The 13,368-nt window shown below is 39.8% G+C and overlaps 1 protein-coding gene and 1 non-coding gene across 2 annotated transcripts; one reads left to right on the top strand and one right to left on the bottom strand.

Moving 5' to 3' along the window:
- Positions 1-7,058: 7,058 nt before the first annotated feature.
- On the top strand, positions 7,059-7,130 carry TRNAY-GUA. The gene has a single exon. It is a non-coding gene; the product is annotated as a tRNA-Tyr (tRNA).
- Positions 7,131-9,246: 2,116 nt separating this feature from the next.
- Positions 9,247-10,223, bottom strand: LOC102406793 (olfactory receptor 10G9-like). The gene has a single exon (XM_006056043.3). It carries the CDS (start codon positions 10,180-10,182, stop codon positions 9,247-9,249), a length of 936 nt encoding a protein of 311 aa, XP_006056105.2. The 5' UTR covers positions 10,183-10,223.
- Between the last annotated feature and the right edge of the window lie 3,145 nt (positions 10,224-13,368).

Here is a 13,368-nt window from a genome sequence, read left to right as displayed (position 1 = left end):
TTCCAAGGCAAACCATTCAATATTAATGCTGAAGAAGCTGAAGTTGAACAGTTCTATCAAGACCTACAAGACCTTCTAGAACTAACACCCAATAAAGATGTCCTATTCATTATAGGGGACTGGCACACAAAAGTAGGAAGTCAAGAGATACCTGGAGTAATAGGCAAATTTGGCCTTGGAGTACAAAATGAAGCAGGGAAACAGCTAACAGAGTTTTGCCAAGGGAATGCATTGGTCATAGCAAACACCCTCTTCCAACAACACAGAGAAGACTCTACACATGGACATCACCAGATGCTCAATAAGGAAATCACATTGATTATATTCTTTGTGGCCAAAGATGGAGAAGTGCTATACAATGAGCAAAAACAAGATGGGGAGCTGACTGTGGCTCAGATCATGAACTCCTTATTGCAGAATTCAAACTTTTAAACTGAAGGAAGTAGGGAAAACCACTAGACCATTCAGGTATAACATAAATCAAATCCCTTACAATTATACAGTGGAAGTGAAAAATAGATTCAAGTGATAAGATCTGATAGACAAGAGCACCTGAAGAACTATGGATGGAGGTTCCTGACATTGTACAGGAGGCAGTGATCATGACCATCCCCAAGAAAAAGAAACACAAAGAGGCAAAATGCTTATCTGAGGAGGCCTTACAAATAGTTGAGAAAAGAAAAGAAACTAAAGGCAAAGGAGAAAAGGAAAGATATACCCATTTAAATGCAGAGTTCCAAAGAATAGCATGGAGACATAAGAAAGTCTTCCTCAGTGATCAATACAAAGAAATAGAGGAAAACAATAGAATGAGAAAGACTACAGATCTCTTTAAGAAAATTAGAGATACCAAGGGAATATTTCATGCAAAGATGGGCTTGATAAAGGACAGAAATGATATGGACCTAACAGAAGCAGAAGATATTAAGAAGAGGTGGTAAGAATACACAGAAGAACTGTACAGAAAAGATCTTCATGACCAAGATAATCACAATGATGTGATCACTGACCTAGAGCCAGATATCCTGGAATGTGAAGTCAAGTGGGCCTTAGGAAGCATCACTATGAACAAAGCTAGTGGAGGTGATAGAATTCCAGTTGAGCTATTTCAAATCCTGGAAGATGATGCTGTGAAAGTGCTGCACTCAATATGCCAGCAAATTTGGAAAACCCAGCAGTGGCCACAGGACTGGAAAAGGTCAATTTTCATTCCAATTCCAAAGAAAGGCAATGCCAAAGAATGCTCAAACTACCACACAATTGCACTCATCTCACATGCAAGCAAAGTAATGCTCAAAATTCTCCAAACCAGGCTTCAGCAGTACATGAATCGTGAACTTCCAGATGTTCAAGCTGAATTTAGAAAAGGCAAAGGAACCAGAGATCAAATTACCAACATCCGTTGGGTCATCGAAAAAGCAAGAGAGTTCCAGAAAAACTTCTGCTTTATTAACTATGCCAAAGCCTTTGACTGTGTGGATCACAATAAACTGTGGAAAATTCTGAAAGAGATGAGAATACCAGACCACCTAACCTGCCTCCTGAGAAATCTGTATGCAGGTCAAGAAGCAACGGTTAGAACTGGACATGGAACAACAGACTGGTTCCAAATAGGGAAAGGAGTATGTCATGGTTGTATACTGTCAACCTTATTAACTTACATGCAGAATATATCATCCAAAATGATAGGCTGGACAAAGCACAAGCTGAAATCAAGATTGCTGAGAAAAATATCAATAACCTCAGATACAAAGATAACACCACCCTTATAGCAGAAAGTGCAGAAGAACTAAAGAGCCACTTGATAGAAGTGAATGCAGAGAATGAAAAAGTTGGCTTAAAACTCCACATTCAAAAATTAAGATCATGACATCCAGTCCCATCACCTTCATGGCAAATAGATGGGGAAGCAATGGAAACAGTGACAGACTTTATTTTCTTGGGCTCCAAAATCACTGCAGATGCTGACTGCAGCTGTGTAATTAAAAGACGCTTGCTCCTTGGAAGAAAAGCTATTAAAAAGCAGAAACATTACTTTGCCAACAAAAGTCCATCTGATTAAAGCTATGGTCTTCCCAGTAGTCATGTATGGATGTGAGAGCTGAACTATAAAGAAAGTTAAGTGTCGAAGAATTGATGCTTTTGAATTGTAGTGTTGGAGAAGACTCTTGAGAGTCCCTTGGACTGCAAGGAGATCCCACCAGTCCATCCTAAAGGAAAGCAGCCCTGAATATTCATTGAAAGGACTGATGCTGAAGCTGAAACTCTAATACTTTGATGTGAAGAAGTGACTCAATGGAAAAGACCCTGATCCTGGGAAAGATTGAAGGCAGGAGGAGAAAGGGATGACAGAGGATGAAATGGTTGTAGGCATCACCAACTCAATGGACACGAGGTTGAGCAAGCTTCGGGAGTTTGTGATGGACAGGGAAGCCTGGCATGCTGCAGTACGTGGGGTCACAAAGAGTCAGACACAACTCAGAGACTGATCTAACTGAACTGAATATCAAGAAAAGCTGAAATTGTGTACAATGGAAAGTGAGGCAGAAATGATGTTTTTAGTTTAATCCAAAATATTGTTCAATTCAGGATTGTTGCTATTTCTCAAGGAAAGATTCACCAATGTGAGAGAAATGAGGCTCTCTTCTCTTAATAAAGTCCACACAGAATAGATACTATCTCCAGACAATCTGGCTTAAGCTAAATTAAAGCTATATTCTTCGAATGAAAGAGTAAATAGCAGTGACAATTACTCTAATATCCTATGTGGGTATCAGAACCAAAAAAATGAAACAAACGTATCTCTAAAATTTCTACTGTACCAGTGGGATCCCATCACCAATATAAATCCCATAGATCAGATAAAGTATGAAATTTTTCATCAGGTGAATTGCAAGGCAGCCTGAGACCTAAAGCTGGTGTTATCAGTGAGAGATAACAGGGTTTGACTTGTCTGTTTATGCTGTAGCAACTTTGTCCCTTTTCTAATCCCTAGGTCCCTAGGTCCCTATTACTAATCGTACATATAAAGATATGTATATGTTGTGTGTGTATATACATATATGTGTGTGTGTGTGTGTGTGTATATATATATATATGCAGTTGTGCATGTGTATTACACATACAGAGAGAAAGAATAAGAATAGAAACAGAGAGTGAAAGACAGTCAAGACTTGATAACCACAAGTGGTTATCAATGTCTTATCTAACAATGTTAGATAACAATATCTTAAATCTCAGTGAAAGCTTAAGAGGGAAAGCAAGTGGAAATGAGAGAAATTTACCTTTCTAAGAACTCACCTTCACTGCATGATTATTTCAATATAAAATTCATTTGTGTTTAAGCTTTACCCTGGAGAATGTTGAACACTCAGCATGCTATGTCGAGGCACTTATTTGCAAGTTACTACTCAAAGAGCTGGTATATCTGTGATTGCTTGTTGAGAAAGAGTGGTTCATTTCTGTTCAAGAACCCAATTAACTTAAGGACAGACAATGGAAACTCAGGTAGCTAGAAAGGTAGAATGTAACTTGATTTGCTTTCTCAGGGAATAGGATTACTCTTGGGTGTTCAGGCTCCCTAGAGGAACAGAAAAACAACAGAAAGGGACAAATGAAAGATTTTTAATAACTACCTACATATTTCCCTATGTGTTTGTTATCTAAACACTCCTGAGAGTTTATGACTTTTTGGAGCTAGTACTTATGCCTAAAAGGAAAGAAGGACTCAGTTACCCTTATCAGTGATACAGATAAACTCACAACTGTTTATTCTAAACATAAAATTGCCCAGAACCCATAAATGGTCATCTCACTTTTTCCCCTTTTATTTGCCATGAAGTGATGGGACCAGACGCCATGATCTTAGTGTCTTGAATGTTGAGTTTTAAGCCATCTTTTCCACTCTAAGTCATCCCTATTCATTATGGAGTTGAGCCAGATTCTGTGTTAACTATTTACTTCTTATAATTTAAGATCCTTTTCAAGTACTAATAAACTCAGAGAATACGGCTTCAAGGAATCAATAATGCACATCATGTTATTACAAACAATATTTTTAAATATCAGGTTAACAGAGGAACAACACCATAATAATGTCTCCGAGGATAAGTTCAGGGCTCCACAGAAGTTATTTCAGTTATTTCAAGGAGAGTCTCAAGCTTCAAGGAGAGTCTCAAGCTGCTGCTGCTACTAAGTTGCTTCAGTCATGTCCGACTCTGTGCAACCCCATAGACGGCAGCCCACCAGGCTTCCCCATCCCTGGGATTCTTCAGGCAAGAACGCTGGAGTGGGTTGCCATTTCCTTCTCCAATGCATGAAAGTTAAAAGTGAAAGTGAAGTCGCTGCTGCTGTTGCTGCTGCTAAGTCACTTCGGTCGTGTCCTATCTGTGCGACCCCATAGAAGGCAGCCCACCAAGCTTCCCTGTCCCTGGGATTCTCCAGGCAAGAACACTGGAGTGGGTTGCCATTTCCTTCTCCAGTGCATGAAAGTGAAAAGTGAACGTGAAGTCGCTCAGTCATGTGCAACTCTAGCGACCCCATGGACTGCAGCCTACCAGGCTCCTCCGTCCATGGGATTTTCCAGGCAAGAACACTGGAGTGCATTGCCATTTCCTTCTCCGAGTGAAGTCACTAGTTGTGTCCAACTCTTAGCGACCCCATGGACCGCAGCCTACCAGGCTCCTCCTTCCATGGGATTTTCCAGGCAAGAGTACCGGAGTGGGTTGCCATTGCCTTCTCCGGAGAGTCTCAAGAGAATACATCAAAATACAGCACAGTATGTTGAAAGTTTCACTCAGCTTTCATCATTCCTGAGAAACCTGTAGGCAGGTCAAGAAGCAACAGTTAGAACTGGACATGAAAAAATGAACTGGTTCAAAATTGGGAAAGGAGTTCATCAAGGCTGTACATTGTCACTCTGCTTATTTAACTTATATTCAGAGTACATGGTGAGAAATGCCAGACTGCGTGAAGCCCAAACTAGAATCCAGATTGCTAGGCAATGGCAACCCACTCCAGTACTCTTGCCTGGCAAATCCCATGGACGGAGGAGCCTGGTAGGCTGCAGTCCATGGGGTCGCTAGGAGTCAGACATGATTGAGCGACTTCACTTTCACTTTTCACTTTCATGCATTGGAGAGGGAAATGGCAAGCCACTCCAGCATTCTTGCCTGGAGAATCCCAGGGACGGGGAAACCTGGCGGGCTGCCATCTCTAGAGTCACACAGAGTCGGACACGACTGAAGCGACTTACCAGCAGCAGCAGCAGGAGGAGAAATATCAATAACCTCAGATATGCAGATGACACCACCCTTACAGCAGAAAGCAAAGAGGAACTAAAGAGCTTCTTGATGAAGGTGAAAGAGGAGAGTGAAAAAGTTGGCTTAAAACTCAACATTCAAAAAACTAAGATCATGGCATCTTGTCACATCACTTCATGGCAAATAGATGGGGAAGCAATGGAAACAGTGACAGTGGGCTCCAAAATCACTGCAGATGGTGACTGCAGCTGTGAAATTAAAAGACGCTTGCTCCTTGGAAGAAAAGTTATGAGCAACCTAGACAGCATATTAAAAAGCAGAGATATTACTTTGTCAACAAAGGTCTGTCTAGTAAAGGCTATAGTTTTTCCAGTAGTCATGTATGGATGTGAGTTGGACTATAAAGAAAGCTGAGCGCCGAAGAATTGATGCTTTTGAACTGTGGTGTTGGAGGAGATTCTTGAGAATCCCTTGGACTGCAAGGAGATCAAACCAGTAAATCCTAAAGGAAATCAGCCCTGAATATTCATTGGAAAGACTGATGCTGAAGCTGAAGCTCCAATACTTTGGCCACCTGATGCAAAGAACTGACTCACTGGAGAAAACCATGATACTAAGAAAAATTGAAGGCAGGAAGAGAAGGGAATAACAGAGGACGAGATGGTTGGATGGCATCACCAAGTCAGTGGACATGAATTTGAGCAGGCTCTGGGAGATGGTGAAGAACAGGGAGGCCTGGTGTGCTGCAGTCCATGTGGTCAAATAGAGACAGACGTGACTGAGCAACTGAACAACAGCATCATTCCTCAAGTGCAGTACCAATTGTGAATTATTTTACTCTTTTTATTTTCCTGTTTTGAGAACAGCACTTGTAACTCTTAGGGCATAACAATGACATAATGAAATATTTACAAATAATGCTGTTCCAATTAATATTTGATAATGTAAAAAAATTTTAATGAAGTATTTCAATTATCCATTATTGTACTTTATTTTCCAGAGCTTTTTCATGTTGTCCCATCTGTCTCATCTTTCTCTATTTATCTCTCTTACTATTCTTTCAATTTTAAAAGAAGGGTATAAGGAAGAATTATGGGCAGACCCTCTGAGCTTCAGCATACATTTTGCTGGGACAATCATAGCAAATAAGAGGCAAATGTTGAATAAGTGGGAAAAGTGTTTAAACACATAAAATTTGATGCAATAGCTTTATCTACTAACAGAAATATCTGACAAACTAAAGTTATTAGGGACTTGAACAAAGAAGGCAGAAACAGCATGGACAGAAAGAGAAGGCCCCTGTTTAGGAGTGATATCTGAAATTATGAGTGTGCATCAGAAGTTGAGTCCCTCAGAAAGTATAAACATACTGGGAAGTGGAAAGAGTCTGTAGCAGGGAGAGCATCTTAAAGAAATGAGACCAACATTTATGAAAGTGGATTACTACAAGAAAAGACAATATTTTTCCTTGAGAAGTCCACAACTTAATTTGGAGCTCAAAAATATATAGTGTTACAAAGCACCTAGAATCTAAGTCAGGCAGAATTAGGGTAGCTAAAGTGCTTTTCATAGTATATGGGGGGAAATTAGCTTTTGAAAAAATGCCTAAATTTGATATATAAACTACACACAACTATACAAAATTCAATTCTTTGTTATTTCAGTGCTTATTGATGTTAACTGATGTTTAGTCCTCAAAGAATTAAAATGTTCCTGAAATTCTGTTATACCAATACAGGCTAGAATTTCACTCCATGGGTTTTTGTGCTGGATATTTGGGTATTTGTGTGCAGGGCTTCCCTGGTGGCTCAGATGGTAAAGCATCTGCCTGTAACGCGGGAGACCTGGGTTTGATCCCCAGGTAGGGAAGATCTCTTGGGAGAAGAAAATGGCAACCCACTCTAGTACTCTTGCCCAGAAAATCCATGGACAGAGGAGCCTGGAAGCTTACAGTCCATGGGGTCGCAATGAGTCAGACAATACTGAATGACTCAACCCAACCCATTTGGGATTAAGCCTTAACCACATTCCATACTAACTGTGAATTTGAGTAAGGAACCTAATCATCTTCAGTTTTCTCCTATTATGTATCAATAGTACCTATGGCATAGGGTTTGGGTAATAATAAAGTCTCTAGTAAAGAATAAATAAGGTGTGTGTTATATCCCAAGCTCAATAACATTTATGTTTTTGCCTCTGAATTGTTCCAGAATAATTTAATTCCATATAATTTTAATGTTTCATGGACTTTATTGCAGTTAAATTACTTGAAAACTAGTAAATATGTGAATATTAAATTTATCAAAACATTTGGAATAATTGCATTGTCAATAATTGTGTTAATCATGATACTAATTTATTATCCATTATTTAAAGAAAATTACATTCACGCCATCTTCAAATTACTGTACTTTTGAAGATGCATGAATCACTAGTCATTCACGAAAATAGTTTGTAAAAGCATTGAACTGAGAATCAGGCTATCTAGCTGGTGGTCCCAGGTTTGAATTTTAAACTTTAATTAAGAAACTATTGTGTACAGTACTACTAGAGTCCACAGAGTAACAAAAGTCAGACAGGACTGAATGACCAACTCTTTCAGTTCTCAAAGCACTTTTACTTCTATTAACTCATTGAATCCTCCAAACAGTATTGCTAGAGAAAGTCTTTCACAGCTGAAAAACAGAGATACAAAGCATAAAACTATTTCTAACCTTATTTGAACCAATATTTGCTTTTGTCTACATGCAGTTATAACACTTCACCCATTGCACATGGAAGTCCACTTGTATGGGCTGTGTAGCTATGCACTGGGGGGTTTTAGGGTGTTTTATCTTTACTAGGCCTGATTTTTCTAATTTGTGAAAGAAATATGTTGAAATCCCATGATGCCAAGTGATTTAATTACACATTAATTTTTCGACTTTCTTTCTAAATAGCAAGCACCCTTGCCTCCAGCCTACAATGTAGGGTGTCCCTGTCCTAGAGCAGATTGAGATTTGGTGAATCTGAATTTCCAAGACTCTGAAATATTGAGAGAAGGTGCTCTCTGAGCAGCATGACCTTCATCACCATCCATAGTGAAATGACCCAGCATAGAATGTTTGTGCTGAATATAAGCATCAGGTCCATTAATACAGGAATTTAAGGCCAGATTATGTGATGGAGACTAGAGGTGTCTGATGGTAGCTTCCTCCTGATCACACTGACCAAACCTGAGAAACCTCAGGGCTCTATGAAGGTGGTGATGGTTCCCAGTCTCTGAAAGGAGCCTCTCCGATCCACAGCTTGTCCTGGCAGACCTACCTGGAGAGACAACAATCCTCTCAGACATGTGGGACTCTTTCAGTGTGGGAGCACTGACCAGGGTCAAGAGGTCCTGGAAAGCAGGGCAGCTACCTTGGGACCTTCATGCAAACACACACACAGGCATGCACGCACGTGCACGTGCGCACACACACACACACACAAGAACTGAGGAGGCAGGTGCACAGCTGTCTCAGTAAGTGACTCTGATAATTTTGGCTGTTCTTAAGCTGTGTCCCCAGTTTATGTGCATAAGACAAAAGCAAAAAAGCATATTATCAACTTAGGTATATATAAATAGCTCACTATTCTGCATCCAAGATCCAAGTTGAATATTCACTCTTTAAAATGGTAAAAATTGTGTTATATGCCAATTGTATATGAAAAAAATTAGAAGGAAAGGTAAAATAAACATGTTGCAGAGAAAAGACTTCATAGATCAAAATTTAGCATGTTTATCATAAATAAAATATTTGTAATTTTTTCAATTTGAAAAAAATCCTTGGAACAAATGTTTCTGACTAAGAAGTTTGGATAAAGATTAACACTGAGAACTTTATATACAAAATATTTTGCACTGATAAAATCATATATTGTACTATACACTCTTATATTTCTATGTTTCACTATACTATTCTATTACTATATTTGTTAAATGAGCAAGTCTACATTGCAGAGATTATTTGCTCTGTGAATGCACTACTTTGTCTTTAAGCTTCAACAGAGCTTTCTTCACTTCCTTGTTCCTCAGAGTGTAGACCACAGGGTTCAGAAGGGGCGTCATCACAGTGTGGAAAACAGTCACAATCCTGTCCATAGCCTCCTTGGAGCCTGGTCTCAGGTAAATGAAAACACAGGGAACAAAGAAGCAAAAGACCACAGTGCAGTGGGAGGCACAGGTCTGGAAGGCTCTCCATCTCCCTTCTGAGGTGTGGATCTTCAGGATGGAGTGGACGATGGACATGTAGGACAGCACTATAAGAAGAAAGCAGCCTGAAGCCACCACCCCAATGTTGACAAAGATCACCAACTCGTTGGCAGAGGTGTCTGCACAGGTCAGTTTGAGGATGGGTGGTGCATCACAAAAGTAATGCTGGATCTGGTTGGGTCCACAGAAGGGCAAACGGAACGTCAGTGTGGTCTGGACAGCAGAGTGCACAGAGCCACTGAGCCACGTGGTTGTGGCCAGGAGAGCACACATCCTCCCACTCATCATGCTGGCATACCTGAGCGGGTAACTGATGTCCAGGAAGCGGTCATAGGACATGATGGTATAGAGGAAGCACTCGGTGCTGCCCAGGAAGTGGAAGAAGTAGAGCTGGGCCACACAGCTGGGAAAGGAGATAGGACTGCCTTCTGGGGACACCAGGGTCATCAACATTTTGGGCACAGTGACCGTGGAGAACCACATGTCAATGAAGGACAGGTTGCTCAGGAAGTAGTACATGGGGGTGTGCAGGCGGGGATCCACTGTGATCACCAGCAGGATGAGAAGGTTCCTCACCACAGTGAGGGCATAGATCACCAGGAAGATTCCAAAAAGGAGCATGTCCAGCTCTGGTGAATGGGGAAAGCCCATGAGGATGAACGTTGTCACTATGCTCATGTTTCTCATTTCTCCACACTTTTGGTCTCTCTGTCTGTGTGGGTATATCAATAGCATCCAACATTTTATTGAGAACTGAGAACTTCATTATACATGGTCTGTAATTCTAGAGTCATACTCAACTTTGCTTACCACAAACCTCCCTTGAAAAAAGAGACAGAACTATTTCATCTTCTCTCTCTTATATCCCTTTCATTCTCTCTGTGTGTCACACACACACACACACACACACACACACACACACACACAGGCACACACAGATAGATGTGAAAAAGGGAGAAAACCATGCAAGTTTCTATTGATGTATCATTAACACTACTAACTTAGCACCATAAAACAAGCCAAATTTTCTATTTTATACTTTCTCTGGATCATGTTAGCTTGTTGTATGCTCCAGGTCTCACAATGTTGAAATCAAAGTTTCAGGTTGGTCTCTCATCTCATCTGAAGTTCAGGATCACCTGCCTCAGTGGCAATGTCAGAGTGAAGTAAGATAATAATAAATGACAATGACTTAGTAAAGTAATGACATTCATAGGTACTCAGTAAATGATATCAAATTATTTGGAGCTGTTGCCTTGTTATTTTAAATGTATAGATATAGCTATGGAGGGAGAAAAAGACAGAGACAGAGAGGGAGTAGAGAGAGAAAATAAATTCTCATTGTGCTATAGAGACTTCTCAATTTCAAAGCTACAATTTTGAGGAAAATTTCATCACTGGTATTGGTACTGGTGTCTCACTAACTACCACTAATTATTTATATAGGAAATAAACTCAGAGCAGGTTAAGAAACTATAAACTTCATACAGAATCCTGACAACCTCTCATGTGATCCAGAAAATATGAACCATCACAACACAGCTAGCTTCAAATTTGCCTTATTTTATGTAGCCACTTAGGAAGCTCTGAAAATATAAACTTCATATGTGTTCTCCCAACCACAATCCACTGGGAAGTAGCTAGTTTCTCACATATAGATTTCTATCCTAAACATTTAAATATAATACTTTCTCTTATAAGCTTTGTAAGAGATGATATTCTCCCCAAATCTTCCATTCCTTATACTCATAAATCCATGAAATGACCTCAAAAGAGAAGACAATTCTATGAAGCATATGACTCTTATGTAAAATCTACTACCTGTAACAAGAAAGAATCAACATAAGAGAAAAAGGTCTATGTTAACTTAATATCAAGAAATATTGGAGAAATAACACCAGAAAGAAGAAAGAGATGGAGCCAAAGTGAAAACAATACCCAGTTGTGGATGTGACTGGTGATGGAAGCAAAGTCTTATGCTGTAAAAACAATATTGAATAGGAACCTAGAATGTTAGGTCCATGATCAAGGCAAATTAGAGTTGGTCAAATAGGAAATGATAAGAGTGAACATCGACATTGTAGGAGTCAGTGAACTAAATGGACTGGAATTGGTGAATTTAACTCAGATGATCACTATATCTACTACTGTGGGCAAGAATCCCTTAGAAGAAATGGAATAGCCATCATAGTCAACAAAAGAGTCTGAAATGCAATACTTGGGTGCAGTCTCAAAAACGACAGAATGATCTCTGTTCATTTCCAACGCAATCCATTCAATATTACTGTACCAACTCTATGCCCCAACCAGTAAAGGTGAAGAAGCTGAAGTTGAACAGTTCTATCAAGACCTACAAGACCTTCTGGAACTAACACCCAAATAAGATGTCTTATTCATTATAGGGGACTGGAATGTAAAAGTAGGAAGTCAAGAGATATCTGGAGTAACGGGCAAATTTCACATTGGAGTACAAAATGAAGCAGGGAAACAGCTAACAGTTTTGCCAAGGGAACACACTGGTCATAACAAACACTGGTCATGTTGGAAGATTCTCTTCCAAAAACACAGAGAAGGCTCTACACATGGACATCACCAGATGGCCAACACTGAAATCACATTGATTATATTCTTTGCAGCAAAAGATGGAGAAGCTCTAGACAGACAGCAAAAACAAGACCAGGAGCTGACTGTGGCTCAGATCATGAACTCCTTATTGCCAAATTCAGACTGAAATTGAAGAAAGTAGGGAAAACCACTAGACCATTCAGGTATGACCTAAATCAAATCCCTTATGCTTATACAGTGAAGTGACAAATAGATTCAAGGGATTAGATGGGATAGAGGGCCTGAAGAACTATAGACAGAGGTTCCTGACATTACAGCAGGCAATGATCATGACATCCCTAAGAAAAAGAAACGCAAAAAGGAAAAGTTGTTGTCTGAAGAGGCCTTACAAATAACTGAGAAAAGAAGAGAAGCTAAAGGCAAAGGAGAAAAGGAAAGATATACCCATTTAAATGCAGAGTTCCAAAGAATAGCATGGAGACATAAGAAAGCCTTCCTCGGTGATCAATGCAAAGAAATACAGGAAAACAATAGAATGGGAAAGACTAGAGATATCTTCAAGAAGATTATTGATAGTAAGGGAACATTTCATGCAAAGATGGGCTCGATAAAGGACAAAAATGGTATGGACCTAACAGAAGCAGAAGATATTAAGAAGAGGTGGCAAGAATACACAGAAGAACTGTACAAAAAAGATCTTCACGACCAAGATAATCACGATGGTGTGATCACTCACCTAGAGCCAGACATCCTGGTATGTGAAGTCAAGTGGGCCTTAGGAAGCATCATTACAAACAAAACTAGTGGACTTGATGGAATTTCAGTTTGGCTCTTTCAAATCCTGAAAGATGATGCTGTGAAAGTGCTGCACTCAATATGCCAGCATATTTGGAATACTCAGCTGTAGCCACAGGACTGGAAAAGGTCAGTTTTCATTCCAATCCCAAAGAAAGGCAATGCCAAAGAATGCTCAAACTACCGCACAATTGCACTCATCTCTCACACTAGCAAAGTAATGTTCAAAATTCTCCAAGCCAAGCTTCAGCAGTACATGAATCGTGAACTTTCAGATGTTCAAGCTGGATTTAGAAAAGGCAGAGGAACAAGAGATCAAATTGCCAACATCCTTTGGATCATGGAAAAAGCAAGAGCGTTCCAGAAATACATCTTCTTCTGTTTTAATGATTACACCAAAGCCTTTGACTGTGTGGATAACAACAAACAATGGAAAATTCTTCAAGAGATGGGAGTACCAGACCACCTTACCTGCCTTCTGAGAAGTCTGCATGCCAGTCAAGAAGCAACAGT

The sequence above is a fragment of the Bubalus bubalis genome, chromosome 5, assembly GCF_019923935.1.
Source record: "Bubalus bubalis isolate 160015118507 breed Murrah chromosome 5, NDDB_SH_1, whole genome shotgun sequence".
NCBI classification, from domain to species: Eukaryota; Metazoa; Chordata; class Mammalia; order Artiodactyla; family Bovidae; genus Bubalus; species Bubalus bubalis.
Note: the sequence above shows the minus strand (reverse complement) of the source record. Positions and strands in the feature narration are given on the sequence as shown.

Coding starts and splice junctions, on each gene's coding strand:
- LOC102406793 (XM_006056043.3), bottom strand. CDS start 10,182: ATGAGAAACATGAGCATAGTGACAACGTTCATCCTCATGGGCTTTCCC.